This window comes from Schistocerca nitens, chromosome 3 (assembly GCF_023898315.1).
Source record: "Schistocerca nitens isolate TAMUIC-IGC-003100 chromosome 3, iqSchNite1.1, whole genome shotgun sequence".
Classification (NCBI taxonomy): Eukaryota; Metazoa; Arthropoda; class Insecta; order Orthoptera; family Acrididae; genus Schistocerca; species Schistocerca nitens.
The window spans coordinates 861,756,001-861,776,663 of record NC_064616.1 but is presented as its reverse complement, the minus strand read 5'-3'; the positions used below and the strand labels follow the sequence as shown (position 1 = coordinate 861,776,663).

The 20,663-nt window shown below is 37.8% G+C and overlaps 1 protein-coding gene across 1 annotated transcript in view; it reads left to right on the top strand.

Annotated features, from left to right (window-relative positions):
• LOC126248896 (protein crumbs) overlaps positions 1-15,876 on the top strand; it is a 354,721-nt gene extending 338,845 nt beyond the window's left edge. Inside the window, exons 30-32 of the mRNA XM_049950366.1 lie at positions 5,193-5,362; positions 7,994-8,107; positions 10,503-15,876. Coding sequence (XP_049806323.1) covers positions 5,193-5,362; positions 7,994-8,107; positions 10,503-10,730 — 512 coding nt within the window. The 3' untranslated portion in view covers positions 10,731-15,876. The remainder of the gene's footprint in view (positions 1-5,192; positions 5,363-7,993; positions 8,108-10,502) is intronic.
• Positions 15,877-20,663: the final 4,787 nt, after the last annotated feature.

Here is a 20,663-nt window from a genome sequence, read left to right as displayed (position 1 = left end):
GTTAATTCCTTTTACAAGCCACTTGCAACTATTTATCAAGAAGAAAACAGATTATATCTTTAACATATCAACAGATATTTGAGATGAAATAGTTCAGGAATTCACTCTGAATGGGGATAGGAAAAAAAGATGGTGTGCTGTGAATTGTTTCAATATTTCTCAGATCATTCCAGTATAACAATAAAATCTTTTGGTAAGTTTCAGTCTCCACTGTGCATTACTAAAAATTCACTCGGTTGCAAGAAATCCCAAAATTACAACAGAAGGAGTTATTTATTTGCCCCAGGCATCTTATCCTTTTTCTTCTTCAGAGAAGTATCATTGGTGGTGAAGTTTGAATAACACCTACATTTCTCTTGTTGCCATGTTAAAGTTTGCTACTTTTCCAAAACAGAGCAGAATTTTCACAATATCACTCCACATGACAAGCTAATGCAGTTGCAGTTGTGACAGGATCCTCAAATAGTGGTTTATTAAATGAGGCACTAAGGACATGTCAGGTCAGTAGATTATGAAAAAGCACATTCTAGGTATAAAAATAAACATGTAATGTCTTCACTTATGTTGATGCAAGGCCAAACTAATTCTCATTAAAACAGATATTGATGACCCTAGAAAACTACATTATTCCATTGAAGAAGTCTGTAGCTGATTAAGAAGTTCAGCATGTTAACCATATAACAAAATACTCTCATGTTTGTGTGCTTTTATTTATCAAAAACTCCTTTGGGTGTCTTGAACCATTTAGGAGATACAATGGACTTTATAAATATTTCATTCTCACTATTTCATTAGCAGGCACAAGTAGATGTGAAAACACTATATAAAATAAGCTTTCTAGAGATTGGAGGTAGATATAGATGTCATCTTAAGGTTAAAGAAAAATTCCGTGTGTTCGTTACATTTAATTTGCAGCAATGTATGGTCTAATACACACCAATAGCTACTACATATTTTTCGTTGCACAGTACTCAAATTTCATGCAGGTAGGTAACTAACCCCTAAATATCTTGCTAACTTTGACCATTAATGAAAAGATAGACAGTTCATCATGAAACTGCTATATGAGGTATAACTAATCAAAGAATCAAAGTTTTTCACCTAATAATTTCTGTAATATCATTTGAGAAATATTGCTGAGAAGCCAATGTGAGAGTTCCTTAATTCTGCAATAGTAGCATGTGGCCACCTGCCGTGCTGAAATGGGCAAGTAATGTATCATTCATTCTGGCTAGCCAGCAGATGCATGTCTGCTGCCATCAATGCTGCAACCCTGCTGCCACTGTACGCTGCCCCATTCGATAATGCAGGGATGTTCTTGCAAGGTTCAGGCCGCTACATGCTGATTCCGCTTTGTGGATAACCTGCTTTCTTTGTGTGTGTGCGTATACACTTGAAGTTGGCTGGTGCTTTACATAGTCCAAATGGCATGACTTTGAACTCATAGAGACTGCCAGGAGCTATGAAGGCAGTCTCTCTGCCTTGTCAACCTTGATTAGCCAATAGCCTGTCTACACATACATAGTTGAGAAATACTTTGCTCCTGTCAAGCAGTCTAGGATGTCATCTGTGTGTGGCAATGGATTGATAGCTTTCTTCGTAATTTTGTTCAGTTGTCAGTAGTTGATGCAGAAATGCCATGTCCCATCCATCTTCTTCACAAGGACCACGGGAGAGTACCAAGGATTTTCTGAAGGTACAGTGGTGTCATGTTGCAGAATCTTGTGTACTTCCTCCTGAATTATGCATAGTTCAGTCGGTGACCCCATATGCAAGTGCTGGGTAATCGCTGGATGATCCCCAATGTTAATACAGTGTTTTACACTAGGCTGCCTGGTCTGTCTTTTCTTCTCCACTCCAGATTTGAAAGCACCCAAAAATTGTATAGAATGGCTAACACTCGTCAACATTTTTCATCTGTCAGGCCAGTTTCTGTTGGCAGTTTGATAGTAGTTTCCTCCACTGTGTTGTCTGTAGTTGCTGCCCACCCTGGACAGGTTCAACTGTTTCTATGCACATACCTTTAGGGATGAGTTGTGTGAATGCTCCTGACAGTGATCCAAAGTTGTCCTTGACCACCTGCAATGCTTATGATCATCACCAAAGTGTAGATTTATTTTGTGAATCTGAGTAGCTCTTCACAATCTACAAAGCTTCACAGTTTAATTGAGCACCTAGATTGATGACTGGAACTCATTTCATTGATGATGGCAGGGGAACAACATTGTCAGCGACAAATGTCCACCCAGGGCAGTTTTTGTTATTTGTGCTTTTTGGAATAGCTTTGTAAATATGGAGCTCTAATCTTCCACAGTCTATGCAAGAAGTCTCATCTGAGAAAAACATTATGACTACGTTCTTTTAAAACAACAAATTCAAAGGACGGTGTTCTGTCATTGATAGTTACTCCTGCAGTACATGTTCCTGTCAGTTGGACATATTTCCCATATGTGACCTTCAGCACAATTGCTTTCATATCATGGAACATAGCTTTGTTTAGCTGACAGTGATAAGCATTTGACATTACAAGAAAAAGGAGCCCCTGTGTCGACTAGTGCTTGGACAGCTTGTATGTTGCTGCTTGTAAACCTTTCAGGATGTAAGGTTGTGGTCCAAGAAACTCTTCTGTTCCTGACGTTTCGTTCAGGACTGTGCTGGACAACCTCAGAGGCGCTGCTCCACCAAGTCTTGCCGACAGACCGGTTGGTCGTTCTTGAGTGGCATAAATATTGTAGGAAAGGGAACATGGTCTAAGTAACATGTGATGAGCAGAGATAATTCTTGTCAGAAATACTACTTAACTATCGATTGTCATCTTGTCAAAGATAAAACTGTCTAGCGATTCTACAGAACTGCTGCCCATATGTTGCTAAGTTACATTGCCTCCTCTTTCCTACAGTATTTGCGTCGCTCTTGGACGTCCAACCGGTCAGTCATCAAGACTCAGCAAAGGAGCGCCTCTGAGTATGTCCAGCGCAGTCCTGGATGAAATGTCAGAAACAGAAGAGTTTCTTGGACCACGACCTCACATCCTGAAAGATTTTCCAGCAGCTATGTCAACCGGTCGTGAAAGCCTCCATTCTATGATCAGTTTGTATGTTGATCAAATTTCCTGACATCTTGGTAACTGTCTTCCATGGAGAGTTTTATTCCGTGATGGCCTCCATAGATGGTCACTTCAGTTATTTTGTCTGAATTTAGTGGCTAGCACCTCTGCATGGCAAGAGGGAATGGCTCCAGTGTGTTGGGGAGTGACATCATCTAGGATATGGCAGTAGGCTTCATCCCAGAGGTCAACTATAATCATCTGCAATTGTCTGGTGTGACTAGGACTGTTGTGATGGTTGACATCTTGCAGCATAGTAGTTGGACATTCTTTGTCTGTCTCTGCAGTGCCGTACACAGCAGATACATACTGGTTTGTTGTCCTCTGTCCTCCAAATATTTGTTCTTCTGTGGGGCATTGTATTTGGTAGAGGAGTTGGTTGTGCCTGCATAGGTCCCATACAGAGATTTTCTTTTGACAGATGCAGCATAAGTCTGAGTTTGCTGAATCCATTCTTCATGGAGCATTCAACTGGTGGTGAAGATTGGTGCTAAAGATCAATTCATGTCTTCTTCAACATTCTCTATTACCTCCTGATGTATGAGGTTGCCCTTTGTGGCTGCTACCTCTTGTGTACTCAGTCTGACATTACTGATCTATGAGAGAGGTGAGGCTGTAGTGGACTTCCACAACTGCCATAGGGACAACATTCAGAAGTCAGCCTCACATCTTTCATCCAGTTCTTTTCTGTTGCATTTTCTTGATGCACTTACACGACTTGATGCGTTCCTTTGGCATTGTGACTTACTTTGGTACCTGTATTCTGTGGTCCCTTTCATCAGGAGTGAGATTTTGTTGGCTTCTTTCATATTTGGATTCAAAATTTGGTATAGGGAGAAAACATTCTGTTTGTAAGACTGTATCATTTTGCCATGATGTTGGGACTTGTACTTCATTTGTTCCACTAAGTGGAATTGCTGCTGATTGTCACCAAATGTTTTCTTCATTTCAGCCTGGAATTTGCCCCAGCTGTTGAGCTTCTCTTTGTTGTTCTCAGTCCTTGCTGGGCTATTTCATCCAAGTAAAATTACGCATTTGCCACACACATCATGTCATCCAACCTGTTATATTTAGCAACCCAGTCACATCCTTTCAGCCATTTCATTGGGTCTTGACCAGCATCTTTGGAAAATACTAATCAATGTCTGCTGTGCAGCTGACTTAACTACTGTTTTGGAATCCATTGGTCTCCTGAATATATAGACCACAGGAATGATGTACTGCTGATATTCTGGTTCCTGTCTGTGTAGGCAACAACTCTTATGTTGCCTAATTGGAGCCACTGTGATGTAAATGTTTTAAAATACTAGGCAACTCCACTAAACAGTGTCACATTGTAACTACAATCAAGTCCAGATCAGCCAGCACTGCTTCAGTGAAGTACAACACTTAGCAGTGAAAACACATTTATTGCAGACACCGACATACAAACCAAACCGAACTGCCCCCTGGAAGGGGGGTAGTATTATTTATAAAACACTGAGTATTCCAGTATATGCAAACACTACACTTATAAGAAAATTTGGGAACCACCTGGAGATGATAAATACTAAATAACAAATACTTGCTGGTGACCTGCAGCATCTCAGCTAGCTATGCTAACTCCTACATCACATTGCATGCATCACAACTTGTGGCAATATTTTTTGTTACATAAATAGTTTTGAGCTGCATTTTTACTAATGTAAACATAAATGACCTATTTGAAGAACCACAGCTGATGTAGATAATGTTAAGGTATACATTAAAGAAATCATAATCCATCATCTATTTCTTATATATTTTTGCTCTGAAACATAGATGTCAAATGTCTATCAACATTCCATTTTTTAGGTCTGGAAACTTATTTGGTGCCACATTTGCATGTTTAACAGATAATTCTTACATTAATTTCACTAGTTTATCATTACTTGATGATATTGTGTGAGCCTAGAGACAAATAAAATATTCAGAATACACAGTTACGAGTAACATAAAACAAGAAATACATTCTGACAATTTGAAGTAGATTATGCTGCATTATAATTATCTGTGCAATTTCTCTTCAGTTCAATTTATTTTCACTGATGTTTTCCATTTGTTTAAGGATTTGAAGGTGATTACTGTGAAATTGATATAGATGAATGTGCACTCAGAACAGCACTGTGTGCAATAGGACGGTTTCATTCATGTGAAAATGTTCCTGGTAGCTACAGATGTAATTGTAAACATGATTTTTGTGGTCAGAGGTGTCATATTTCTAATCCTTGCACAGAGGTAAGTAATCGAAATGCTTCATATACAGTTCATTCAGATATTTACACTTGTGTTTGTAGCCATGGAGAATTACTGTTTAAACCTCTTGCTGTACCATTTATTTCGACAAATTCCATGCCCAAGAGGCTGGAGATGACGTGTGCTAAATGGGCCAGTGTGATGCAGGAGACAGTCGTAATACGAGCTGACATTTGGATACTTGTTACATACTTACATGATTATTTGTTTCACATGATACAACTCTCGTGGATGTCAATGCTACTTTAAACCTACAACTCTAAAAATTAGTAGTTCTGCATGGTATGGTGGTTTCAAAAGCATTATGGTAGGTATAAAGTTACTTTCCACTCCGTGCATTCTCATGTTATCTCACTTCATAATTTGTGTTTTATGCAAGCTTTGCACATCCTTGTATTTTTAGGTGTCAGATCAATATGCTTCAGTAATAGACCCAATATTGTACTTGAATTCGAAGAGGTGTTTTACTTAGCGAAGGTTTTCCACACTTTTCGTAGTTCGGTGACTGCACATTTTTAAAAATTACCTCTGCTATATTTATTCTGTAATCAACAAATGTTTCCTTTCTTTGACTATGGATAATATATCTGTTATTTATATGTATAAATGTTTTATACTCATTAATAGAATAAAGAGATGTACATGTAATTGTGAAGAGAACTATCTTATGTTTCACAGAGAAAATAGTTGTTGATGTGTGAAGAGGGAAACTTAAGTTCACACTGATGAATGTGTATGATGACACGCACTATTAAACAGTGGTGGACAACTTCCCCACTCTGTCACTTATTCGGAATGAATAAAGATAACCATTCATCATAAGGTGGAGGTGCTGAGTTGTGGGTTGGAGCATAAACAAATGTAATTCAAGCACTGAATGTCTAGAGGAACTGTGCCTCAAGTGATAGTAGTTAGTTAGTGCACCTTTGGAAAAGTATGTACCTAGCAGAATAAGCAAATATGATAGGGATCCCCCTTTGTACACAAACAATGTTAGGTAGTTTATAAGAAACAATGGGTACTGCACAAGAGGGACAAAGTAAAGCACAACTCCACAGAGAGGCATTATTAATTAAAGTGCCTGTGGCTATCAGTAGGTGAATAGGCGAAGCCTTTAATAACTACCAAAGTAAAATAATACCACAAGTTGTCTCCTAATCTCCTAAGAAATTTTGACTATTAAGTTAAATGCCGACCGCGGTGGTCTCGCGGTTCTAGGCGCGCAGTCCGGAACCGTGCGACTGCTACGGTCGCAGGTTCGAATCCTGCCTCGGGCATGGATGTGTGTGATGTCCTTAGGTTAGTTAGGTTTAAGTAGTTCTAAGTTCTAGGGGACTAATGACCACAGCAGTTGAGTCCCATAGTGCTCAGAGCCATTTGAACCAGTTAAATCTCTTAATGACCCAAAAATTACTGCCCAAACAGACTGGAATTTATGTCTGACTTGTAGCCATAATCTCACACAGATCCCTTGAGTATAGAATTGTTGTCAGTGATAAGAAAAGATCACTAACCACACCCATCTTTAAGAAAAGAAGTGGTGGGTGAATTCCATCTGTAGAACTATCATCCTGTATCGCTCTCACCCTTTTTTAGCAGAATTCTAGCAGATATTCTTTATTTGAGCATTATTACTAGTCTGGAACAAATGACCTCCATGAAAACAAGAGAGTATTGTGAGAACATTCCAACTTGCACAATTTACACACAATATCCTAAGTGCCATGGATGGACGGAATGAGAAGTTCCGTAATTTCTAAGCTACCCAAAAGTTTTTATTCAGAAATGTATTTCTGTGGAGCATTTAACAAGATTTGCATTAGTTGTTGTAATGCATGTGCTCCCACTGTAGACAGTAGTAATTAGCATACACTAACCAGCACCAGAACTGATTTGTTCGTAGCATTCAGTTTAATTATTATGTTATGTGCTTTTATTTGAAAGGGAAGAATTGTTAGCTTTTTTCTTTGTCTATAAGTTCTTGTTAAATTGTTATTGTGTCTGAGTGTGTTCAATGCACCCAGATTAATAGTACTCATTTTCTGTGGTAACTGTAGTGAGAGTGTTTTGAATTGTTCCTTGTTTCCAATAACTTGATTGGGGTTGTTTTTTGTTTGTCTGTTTGTTTGTTTGTTTAGTTTATGGCAGGTAGGGTTAGATGTTCAGATCACAGCAGCTTTGTCAGCTTGAGCCATAGTGTCCATCAGCTATCAGTGCTCAGATTCCAAGCCAGACTACTCAGCTTAAGGTGTCACATCCTTAGTTAGTTTATGTCTGACAGTGGATACCGGTATTGTATTTGTTGGAAAAGAGTTTTGGGATAACTAACCATTTGTTGCAAACAGCTGGAAGCTGCATTGTACATTGTCATTGTACATCAATTTACTGTTATATATTAATGTATGCAGCAGTTGTTCAAGAGTTGCTTCAATAGGTCAACAAAATGTGTGTCAGTGTCATCTTTTTTTTCTGGTTTTTGTTTTTTGGTCAAATGAGGTGGTAATTTCCTCTTCTTACTTTTGTTTCTTGTATTATTATACTGTCCATGTTCCTATTGATATATTGCATTATATGTGTGCGTTTCTTATAATTTACGTTGGTTGTTTGACTTAGAGTCCAGAAAATCTATGCCAGAATGGTGGAACATGCAATCCTGAGTGTAATGCACCACCACCCTATTACACATGTAATTGCACAGGGGAATACACTGGAATTAACTGTACTGAGGTAAGTATATAATTCTTTGATGAATATTCAGTTAATGAATTTAGAATAGTTTAATTATTTTTCTTTGACTCTCTCTCTCTCTCTCTCTCTCTCTCTCTATATATATATATATATATATATATATATATATATATATATATATATATATATATATATATATATCTGCTTGTGTCTGTATGTGTGGATGGATATGTGTGTGTGCGCGAGTGTATACCTGTCCTTTTTTCCCCCTAAGGTAAGTCTTTCCGCTCCCGGGATTGGGATGACTCCTTACCCTCTCCCTTAAAACCCACATCCTTTCGTCTTTCCCTCTCCTTCCCTCTTTCCTGATGAGGCAACAGTTTGTTGCGAAAGCTTGAATTTTGTGTGTATATTTGTGTTTGTTTGTGTGTCTATCGACCTGCCAGCGCTTTTGTTTGGTAAGTCTCATCATCTTTCTTTATATATATATATATATATATATAACAGAGGGAAACATTCCACGTGGAAAAAATATATCTAAAAAGAAAGATGATGAGACTTACCAAACAAAAGCGCTGGCAGGTCGATAGACACACAAACAAACACAAATATACACACAAAATTCAAGCTTTCGCAACAAACTGTTGCCTCATCAGGAAAGAGGGAAGGAGAGGGAAAGACGAAAGGATGTGGGTTTTAAGGGAGAGGGTAAGGAGTCATTCCAATCCCGGGAGCGGAAAGACTTACCTTAGGGGGAAAAAAGGACAGGTATACAATCGCGCACACACACACATATCCATCCACACATACAGACATAAGCAGACATATTTAAAGACAAAGAGTTTGGGCAGAGATGTCAGTCGAGGTGGAAGAGTAGAGGCAAAGAAGTTGTTGAGAGACAGGTGAGGTATGAGTGGCAGCAACTGGAAATTAACGGAGATTGAGGCCTGGCGGATAACGAGAAGAGAGGATATACTGAAGGGCAAGTTCCCATCTCCGGAGTTCGGATAGGTTGGTGTTGGTGGGAAGTATCCAGATAACCCGGACGGTGTAACACTGTGCCAAGATGTGCTGGCTGTGCACCAAGGCATGTTTAGCCACAGGGTGATCCTCATTACCAACAAACACTGTCTGCCTGTGTCCATTCATGCGAATGGACAGTTTGTTGCTGGTCATAGCTTTCGCATCCCGCAACTACCCTCCCGGCCTGGTACAGAAGCAAATAACCAGAGCCACTTCCTCATCCCCTCAAACCCAGAATCCCCCACAGAGGAACCACAAAAGTGCCCCACTTGTGACAGGATACTTTCCGGGACTGGACCAGACTCTGAATGTGGCTCTCCAGCAGGGATACGACTTCCTCAAATCCTGCCCTGAAATGAGATCCATCCTTCATGAAATCCTCCCCACTCCGCCAAGAGTGTCTTTCCGCCGTCCACCTAACCTTCGTAACCTGTTAGTTCATCCCTATGAAATCCCCAAACCACCTTCCCTACCCTCTGGCTCCTATCCTTGTAACCGCCCCCGGTGCAAAACCTGTCCCATGCACCCTCCCACCACCACTTACTCCAGTTCTGTAACCCGGAAGGTGTACACGATCAAAGGCAGAGCCACGTGTGAAAGCACCCACGTGATTTACCAACTGACCTGCCTACACTGTGATGCATTCTATGTGGGAATGACCAGCAACAAACTGTCCATTCGCATGAATGGACACAGGCAGACAGTGTTTGTTGGTAATGAGGATCACCCTGTGGCTAAACATGCCTTGGTGCACAGCCAGCACATCTTGGCACAGTGTTACACCGTCCGGGTTATCTGGATACTTCCCACCAACACCAACCTATCCGAACTCCGGAGATGGGAACTTGCCCTTCAGTATATCCTCTCTTCTCGTTATCCGCCAGGCCTCAATCTCCGTTAATTTCCAGTTGCCGCCACTCATACCTCACCTGTCTCTCAACAACTTCTTTGCCTCTACTCTTCCACCTCGACTGACATCTCTGCCCAAACTCTTTGTCTTTAAATATGTCTGCTTATGTCTGTATGTGTGGATGGATATGTGTGTGTGTGCGCGATTGTATACCTGTCCTTTTTTCCCCCTAAGGTAAGTCTTTCCGCTCCCGGGATTGGAATGACTCCTTACCCTCTCCCTTAAAACCCACATCCTTTCGTCTTTCCCTCTCCTTCCCTCTTTCCTGATGAGGCAACAGTTTGTTGCGAAAGCTTGAATTTTGTGTGTATATTTGTGTTTGTTTGTGTGTCTATCGACCTGCCAGCGCTTTTGTTTGGTAAGTCTCATCATCTTTCTTTTTAGATATATATATATATATATATATATATATATATATATATATATATATATATATATATATATATATATATATAATCTTTTAAATGTGTTCAGTTTTAATCTGTTACCCCTTTTTTTCAGCTTCCTTTGGCTGAGGCATCTGATGCTACAGATATTGCCATTATTGTCACTCCAATAGTTGGCGCTGTTATTCTTGTTATTGTCATATCACTAACAGTACTCATCAGTATGGCAAAGAAGAAAAGGGCTACTAGAGGAACTTACAGTCCAAGTCAGCAGGAATACTGCAATCCAAGAGTGGAAATGGATAATGTTATGAAACCACCGCCAGAAGAAAGACTGATATGACAGAATGGTTTACAGACAGGCATTCAGCAATGTTCCTTTTTCATTGCTGGCTGTATAAAAAACATAAATTTGACTCTGGACTGGTAACAAGTTCAGAGTAAATGCTCTCAAAGTGAATTAGAGTTATCTGTTCCTTTATTCATATCTCTCATTCAGAATATTGATTTGACTGTGGTGTCCGTCCATTAGCATTCACTATTGTGTAAACGAAATGTATTTTTAATAACAATGTGTTTTTCTTGACTCATAACTACTTAATACATGACCAGTGCAGACTTTTTACTGATATATCAAATGAATTGTTATATACACTGGAAACAGGAAATAATGCCTGATGACATGGCTGTTAAAGTTATATAAACCGAACAAAACATAAATTGTTGCTCTCAGATTTAGTTCTTGTTTGAAGAATGGAATTGTCTATAAAGGGAGAATAAAACAAACAACTGTTATCATAATTCAGTTTTGGCAGTGTACACATCTCCATATTTAATGCTGTTAATTGAAGGAAAAGAATTGGTAGATCTGAAAGCACAAATTTTCTGCCACACTTAGCATAATCTGTTATGTTGTGCGATATATTCTGATCTTATATTTCTTGAATGGTCTGGTTAAATCTGACTTATTCCTTGATCTTGTCAGTTTCATTCACTTAATTCAATTAGTTGCAGTGATGTTGTAACCCTTGCCATAGTTGAAACATATCAGTACAGCATCCTTATGCTATTTCGGCACAATTTGTTTCGTTTCTGTTTATAGTACTATTTTATTATTTTGCTCTAATTATGTGCTGATTGATGTAAGTTCTGGCACCATACTCATTCAAATCATTTTAGTTTCCCTGCATAATTATGTATATGTGCAGCCATGTAATTCTTAGTGGTAACCATTTAACATATAACCAAATGGAATTATTGAAGCGACTGTTTTAATAGGGTGATTTTATCATTTGATTCCACAACTTACCACTGCTGTATATAGGAACATGTCAGTCATGGGAACTGGTTATGAATTACAGTGAGATTAATTTTCACTCCTGAGTTAAAAACTGATTTATTTTCTTTGAGATTATTGTACATTCATAAGGAGAGTCCCAGTGGACATGCTGTAACATTACTTCAAAAATATGAGACTGCGTTTTCATATGGCCACTCGACTTGGTAAAGGGACCATTTTTGACAGTATTATTCTCTTAGGTAATTAGTCATAATTTTCACCGTGGCTTTTTATATTTATCTTAGAAAATTAGATTTATATGTACTGTACATTAAAACAAAAAACAAATGAAAACTTTTTTTAATTAAGTGTGTGTAAATATTAATGAGATACACATTTTAATAATCAGTGAAACAAACTTTTGAAGGTGTGCATGGGCAATTATGTAGTTATTTGTATTTGACTTAAGCATTTAATGTGTAACTCCATAATTAATTAAACCATACATTGCTCACTGAAAGAAGTTGCATGCCCACTGAAAGAAGCTGCATGAACATTGTCCTATCTTTGTGCAACATGTGTAAGTACTTCCAACACTTTAACATTTGTAAAGAATGACAGTTAACTGCAATTATTTGTGTTAATGTGTTTCTCATTTTGGAACACACAAAATGAAAATGATTCTTTTTTTGTTATGAAATAAAATGTTGTACAACTAGTACTTTAACCACCTGGGCAGCATCTTAAAAATTAATCACCCTCATGTGAGGAGCTATGTAACCAATTCTGGCTTAAGTAATGAATTTAATGGCTTCAAAATGTGTTCCATATAAAATTGTATTTTTGAATTCTGTTAGTCCACATTGAAGGCAGGATAGTACGTGAAGGGAAAGAATATTCATACTAAACAGCACGGTTGAATTTTCTAGCTATAAAATATATGCTCAGTGAATTATATGCAACAGTACTGTGCCATGTAGAGAATTTTTAACTTAAAAAAACAAGATTTATTTTTCATTGAAATATAAATATATCTTATCAGACAGTTTATATTGCTGCTGACCTAATATGAACACAGCATGTTACTGTTGTCCCATCCAATAACGTTATTAAGAACATAATTTCAGCAGTGAATGGATTTATTGACTGTGTCTTAGAGTGAGATGATGTAGTCTATTACATTAAAGTTACAATTATGGCGCACATATTAATCAGTGTAATGAGTGTTGGAAGCTTCTTACATCCTGTGCCACTGAAGACTTTAAATTTTATTAAGTAAATGCTTGATTTTACCAATAACTCACTGTTAAAACTTCATTACTTTCTCTTTCACGAGTGTATCAAGTGATTAGCTGCAGACAGACATTCTAAATGTAAAATAACTTATTATATGACAAACTCCAACAGTAGAATAATAATATTGAGTGTGATGAAAAGCTCTCAGGTTTCCAGCTGGGTGTCAGTTTTAAAATACCACGACCTTTGAAGTGATTCATACTCATCATCTTCTGACGGCGATCTTTGCCAGCTGATAAGTGTGATACTCTTCAGAAGTCATGTTATTTTAAAAGTTGCACCCAGTTGAAAACTTAATAGCTGTATCATCAGTAGTATATGTTGGGAGAGTCTACGTTCACAAAAATTTAGCTTGTTTTCCAATATATTTTCTTCTGCATTAATCCTCATACTGTGCATACTAATTCGCATGCAGTCTTATCCAGATTGAAGAATGCAACACATACATTTTCCTTCTCTTCATTTGATATTTCTTTAAGTAACTATGCTTCCTTTTAATTATATACATCTGTATTTTGCCATAATATTGTGAAATACAATTAAAGATTATTTGATATTTTTGGGTGGCACGTAAATGGCATAACCGAAATATTCTGAATGTGCTTGTACTTCATCAGTAACATTGTTACATGTCTCAGGTTTACTGAGCCATTGTTTCAAATCTTCAGATCCAATAATTTCCCATTATTGTATAACTCTGTAAAATTTAACTGTAATACAGTGTTTTCCAATGCAGAAGGGAAATTGCACATTGCAGAACATAAACTATGGGAAAACCATAAAAATAAATATTTTTGCAGTATAAATGTGTGTAACATTAAATTTTGCCAGAGGTAGGTTTTATATCTACATATGTAAGAAAAATTCAGCTTTTGCTAGCTGCATAAGAAGCAGAAATTTTTCTTTCCAAGTATGTTTTATAATTTTAAGTTTTGACTGTATTATGATGTTCAGCTTGTAGATTATTTTAACTGTATAATTTATGGCCACATTTACTTAACACACACTTGAATTTTTATGTATTTATGATAAAAGGAGATCAGTTGGAATCTTTGTTGATAATGTCTCTATCTATGATTGACTGGAAGTTCATTGTGAATCTGCTGTTTTAGTTTCAAATTCTCTTATAAGATTACAATCCCATAAATTCCCTTCTTTTATGGAATCTGTAGAGACAGAAAAAGGTGGTTATAAAGAATTGTACTTCATTGTTTTGTTGCATTAGATGTTTAAATGACTGTAAAACTCATGTTTCTGTCTTGTAAACTTTTTGTCACTCTTGTAAACTAAGACACATTACTGCTGTGCTGTGTGAAGTCATTCAAAATTATCTGAAATAATTAGTATAGGGCATTAAGTAGTTATAGGCCACTGTTATTTTAATAAGGAGCAGATCACTCATGTCAGAGCTTTCGATACATCAGCTTTCAAGTAACCGAATGTAGAGCCTGTTTTCAAGTTATGTTATCTGATCTCCCAGTCGCTGAAAAACAGATAATTTAACAGCTTGAATTTATGTAATGTGCCTAAACTCTTGCTTATATAATAATTGTCGTCATCAATATGTAAGTTGAATCGTCTTGTCATCTGTTATCACAAATGTAAGTGAACAAGAGAGAGCCATGGGTGAATTTACTGTAATTCAGTATGTATTGACTAAGCTTCTCTTTATTGCAACACGTATTTGAAAATATGTAGATGTTTCATGCCTTGTCGATAAGATGACAATAATGGACAGGGAAGACTCATTTTGCCCATTTCTGTATATTAAGAATTGTTTGACATCATTTATAGTTCATTCTCTTCCTTGGCAACTTCTTAAATCCTTATTTCACTATTTTCTTCTGTTGTGTATGTCCTTATTGTTTACTTTTTTCTGTAATTCCTTTTATTTTTCCTTTTATATCTGGCTACTTTATACCATCCTTCCAACATTAGTGTAATTTTTCATATTTATTACCGTAACACATTTCTTGCTATGTGATACACTATATTTTACATTGACACTTTCTTCTCTTTTGTTGGGCTAACCATGATATTTTCAGTGCTGAGTTTTTTTTCTCAGAGGAGTTCAGATTAATTAAGCACCAAGCATATTCCACTGTAGCTTCATCTTAACTGCCGTTAGAGTTAGGTCATGAGTTTTTGTACATCTTAACATATTGTAGTTTATGCATCTTACCACGTGGCCTTAAGATTTACTATTTATTCAGAAACATAAAAAATTTTATCCGATTTAATTGGGCTCAGATGTAAATGTGTTGATTATATTGATATTCCAAAGAGTATTCATTAATATCTCGTATCAGAGAGGCATTATCTACTAATGGAAACATGTAATTTTTTTAGTTAACGTACATTCTTGTATACTGTTCTGGCTAGGCATTGTAAAGTATTAAAATGGTGATAATGATTTAATTCTTGATCCAAGTTATGAATTTTCCATTTCATTGTGTACTTAATTTATATTTTATGTGTGACAAGCTATTTATTCCAGCTATAGTCAGTCAAAATACATTTTGAAAATACTGCTTTTCATGTACTAAATAATATAATAAACAGTGATTCATTGCCTTGTACTTAACTGAGACTTTTTGTATCAATCAACACCTGAAGTATCTTTTTATATGTGAGAGTGTGTAGTTATATTGCTAAGGTTAAACAAGCAAGAACCAAAGAATGTGTGTCGTAGCTGCAGCTCAGACGTCCCGTCCATTGATTAAATAAATACATTGACATATATTTTGTATATTATGATTTTTTATATTATGTATTCCAGTTATAAAGTGAGATCTAATCAGAAATTAATTTCTAAGCAATTGTCCTTTTGAATAGGAAAGATCAAAATTTTGTGAACATAATGTACAATACCAACTATAGTGGAAAATATATTGTTTTTGTTATTATCAAAAAAGAGTATATTTGCTTTTATAAATCTTTTTACCCCCTACTGGCATTCCATATTACATTAATTAATCCAGTGCTGTGGCATTGTCTTCATATGAGATGAAGACAATGTGATTTGTTTCTCTTAAAAATGACGTATGTATGATATCTGTACAATGTTTGGTTCTTGTGCAATGAATAATTGAAAGTGTTCCCAGACTTGATGCACACCCCATATTATATCTGTATATGAAAGGAAATTGGATGCATAAATCACAATATTATTTTATTTTAAGTAAATTGTAAACAGTTTAGGAATTTGACAGGTGTCATGTAAAGGAAAACTCTCTCTCTCTCTCTCTCTCTCTCTCTCTCTCTCTCTCTCTCTCACACACACACACACACACACACACACACACACCTGTGGCCCTGCATTGTGCCAGCTGACACATTGCATGTCAATGACCCAGTGTCTCTGCTGTTCTCCTGTACTCATAAATTATTTACATTCTGCCAGAACTTTACTTACTACATTTTAAAATAAATTACAATGATTAAAAATTAATGTGTCATAGGAACTTGGCTCAAGACATCTATCGAACAGGAAACCAAGGCTGTCAACAGGAGAGAGTCCAGTATTAAGTTATCAGCCACCATCCATTTGGCAAATAATTATTTGTAGTGCCACACAGGGTGTCATCTTAGGACCCTTACTTTTCTTGATTAGATTAGGTATATGGTATACTCAAACATTTGTTCCGTAAATCCGGGGTGTTTGTGGTGAGATGCGTATGATAATTCATAGGATATTGTTGCCACACTAATGTTGTTTGATATTATTAAGAAGATATATGTCAGTCTGTTCTACTAAGAAATTCATCAATGAAGTAGAAAATGTTGGCCAGTAATAAATCTCTTAGGCTCCTTTAAACTGGTATTCATTAGTAGTTAACGTTTTAATGGCTGCTGGTGAGTTACTGAATGTGTGTGAACGTGTGAATTACTAAGGGACCAAACTGCTGAGGTCATCGGTCCCTAGACTTACACACTACTTAAACTAACTTATGCTAAGAACGACACACCCATGCCCATGGGAGGACTCGAACCTCCTGCGGGAGGGGCCGTGCAATCCAAAACATGGCACCTCTAACTGCGTGACCACTCCGAGCGGCAAGTTATTGAAAATGTGATTCATAGACACCTTTCTAAACAAAGGCAAAGTGACTTTAAATCTTTGCAAAGATTATTCTTATTTCTACTATTGATTCCATGAACTGATCTCTTGGCTTGAAAAAGAGATAAGTTATTTACGACAGATTTCATTAAGGAATAAATGTTTTGGGAAGCTATACTTTAGTATGCCTCTGCAGGACATTCTTGAGTTCACACCACAAATAATTTGCATTACACACTTCTGTACTCAGTAAACATTAGCTTGGCTAGATGAGTCACCCCAAAAATGACACAATATAACATTGTGTCATGACAGACATAGAATATTTCCATTAGTGACCATGTTGCACTTTGAATTTCCCAGCGGCAGTGCCAGACAACACTTCCCACTTGTATTAAGAGTGCGTCTCTTTCTGCTTGACTGGAGGTAGCAGGTCATGTGCAGCTGTGGAATCTCTTGAGCCAGGCAAGATGGTATTTGATTTGCAGGAACACATTTACAGCTGGGCGATAGGACTGGTTTTCCTGCAGGTCAAGTTGGAAGTGTTGCTAAATGTGGTGGGACTTCAGTGCAACAGCTACGTCACCAGTAGCTGTGAAATAGCTACAAGCTTCTTGTGAAGAGTTGTTGGAGGAAATTTTCTTATCAAGATAGTATTGCTGAAGGCAACCTGAAAGTCGAAGAAATATCTCAAAAAACTAGTTGTATATATATATTTTACTGACAGTGACACCTGAATTTATTGTATTTTTTATTGGGACTGTGGCACATGGTGATTATTCTTTTGAAATAAATATTGTGAAGGGTAACCCACATAAACAATTCAATCCTGCTTCCACCTGTCGCTGCTTTACACACTGGTAACAGAGTGTCATTACTTCAGACTTCTTGAGCTGTTATCAATTAGTAGTAAAATCGGATCTAGATAATTTTGAAAAGCATGTACTGATCAAAATTTGGTTATTTCGGGATAGGTGACAAAGAGGTGCCTGGAGTGAGAGACCTGAGAAAGAACAAGGTAGTATAAAAGCTTAGAATTAGAGGCTGTGAACCCCTGGGAAGTGTAGCAGACTGAATGCCCATGTTGAAGAATGTATTGCGCACCGCCCTGTTATCACACCATAGGTAAATTCAAATGAAGCAAGTTAGGCTGCCATCACTATTGAATCAGCATTAACTGAAATAATGTCTCTCTTTTTTTCCTTCTTCTTCTGCTTCTTCTTCTTCTTCTTCCCTTTTTTTTTTTTTTTAAGTAGACGAGCCCTCCTGTATGCGAACAGTTTGAATGACCGAATAACACATTATGTGAATAGTTCATGTGATTTGCATGGCATTACAGCAAGTGAGTAAACAAGTAGAGCTGTTACAGGAACAAGCTCCTGCCCTCTTTGAATGCAATGAGGAAATTTTTGCTGGAAGTATTGGACAGAGATTAGATGTGAAGCCCTCAGAAGCTACTAAAAGGGAAATTGAATGTTGTAGTCAGATTGAGTTCAAAAATGTTCAAATGTGTGTGAAATCTTATGGGACTTAACTGCTGAGGTCATCAGTCCCTAAGTCAGATTGACTGAGGAATTGTACAAGGGCAGCAATGGAGCGCAATGGACTGAGAGTGCAATAATATGTTTACTAAGCTACCACTTTATTTACATGGCTTGTTACAAGGAGCTGAAAAACTGTCAACCAATACCTTAACACAGATACAGCAACTCCTGTGATTGCTAGTTAGTTGCCAGCTGCTGCTTGTGACACACCAGCAGAGCACCAAGTTACATATTTAGCTTTTGTTGAGTTATTTGATTGTTCAGTACATAAATTCTGTGCATTTTTTATATTTATTATTTTTTTAGTTTGTAGTTTAACACTCAAATTACATGCATGTTTTTCTATTTAAGAGGTGTATATCATGTTTAGTAAAGTGTAGATTTAAGCAGTCTGTAGCACAGTTGTCATTTCTTTTGAACGGCCATCTACATAGCTCAGTAAGGCATCAGCTTCCATGAGAGCCACATGAAGAAGGTAGCAAGTTTTATACATTTAGCTTTCTGTGTGTGCTTTTATAGTTAATTCTTAAGTAATTATTATTAGTATGGATAGGATGTGTGCATGCTATGTGTGGACACAGGAGGAGGTGAACAGCTGAAGATGCTTTTGGCCATGGCCAGTTGTCTTTAGGCTGCTGCCTTGGAGTGTAGCAGTGGCAGAGTATCTGGCACATCACATGGGGCACCTCGGGTTTTACTTGCTTTGCCCATGTACCCACCTTGGAGTGTATCTCAGGCAGTGGATCCACAGGGCGAGTGTCATTTGAGGCGCAATGTTAGTGTGTAGGCTGACTGTCTGGACGCCCATTCATCCTGTGAGTGGACTGGTGGCAGTTCCTTCCAGAAGGTCTGAGCAGGCTCACAGAAGGGGGGGGGGGGGGGGGGAGGGGTTGCTAGTTATCAGAAGCTCCAATGTTAGTCATGTTATGCATCCCCGTAGGAAAATAGCATCCAGGTCCAGAAAGAAATCCAATGTGCACTTGGTATGTCTGCCAGAGGGACCACATCCAAGATGTGGACGAGGCTGTGCCTGTGGCTACTGAGCATACAGGGTGCAGTCGTCCAAAATGTAGCTCCTGTTAGCATCAGCGACATCTGTCGCTTTGGTTCTGAGGCCATTCTCAGTTCATACGGGTGGCTGGCAGAAATGGTGAAGGCTGCTGACCTTGCACACAGGGTTCAAACAAAGCTCATAATTTGTAGCATCGTGCTCAGAAATGATCGGGGCCTACAGCTACATCTACATGGAGACTACCAATCACACTTAAGTACCTGACAAAGGGTTCATTGAACCACCTTCACAATTATTCTCTATTAACAATTATATCTTACCACGCAAGTTCTGATTTCCCTTATTTTATTATGATGGTTGTTTCTCCCTGTGTAAGTCAGCATCAACAAAATATTTTTGCATTTGGAGAAGAAAGTTGGTGATCTAAATCTCATGAGAAGATTCTGCTGCAGTGAGAAATGTCTTTGTTTTAATGATGATTAGCCCAACTCCTGTATTATGTCTGTGATGCTCTCTCCCCTATTTCTCGATAATACAAAACATGCTGCCCTTCTTTGAACTTTCTCAGGGTGCTCTTTTAATCCCTGGTACAGATACCACACCACACAGCAGTACTCCAAAAGAGGATGGACAAGTGTAGTCTAGGCAGACTCTTTAGGTCCTATAGTTTGGAGCTGAGTGGAGGCTCTCAGCCAAACTCTGTTGATTCTGTGATGGTATTGGCTGCTGATTTCTGGACCTGCATTATTGGGTACAGAATTGTGGGACAGCCCTTGATAGGTCAAGGGTGCTCTATAGATTAGGTACTATAGGAGGGGGGAGTGTTCCCTGCAATTGAAGAAAATTTCGATTCTATTGAGGCTGAAGTTGTGTCTAACTGTGAAGTTATCTGGATGTGTGTAGCAGGTCTAGGTGAACTCAAGTTCATTATCAGATGTTTTTACCAGCCACCCCATTCTGCCATGACAGTTGTAGAATCATTCAGAGAATGTCTATGCTCAGCAGTTAGCCCCGATCCTGCAATATCAGTTGAAGGCAACTTTAACATGCCATATATAGAGTAGGGCTTCTGTAGATTCATTGCA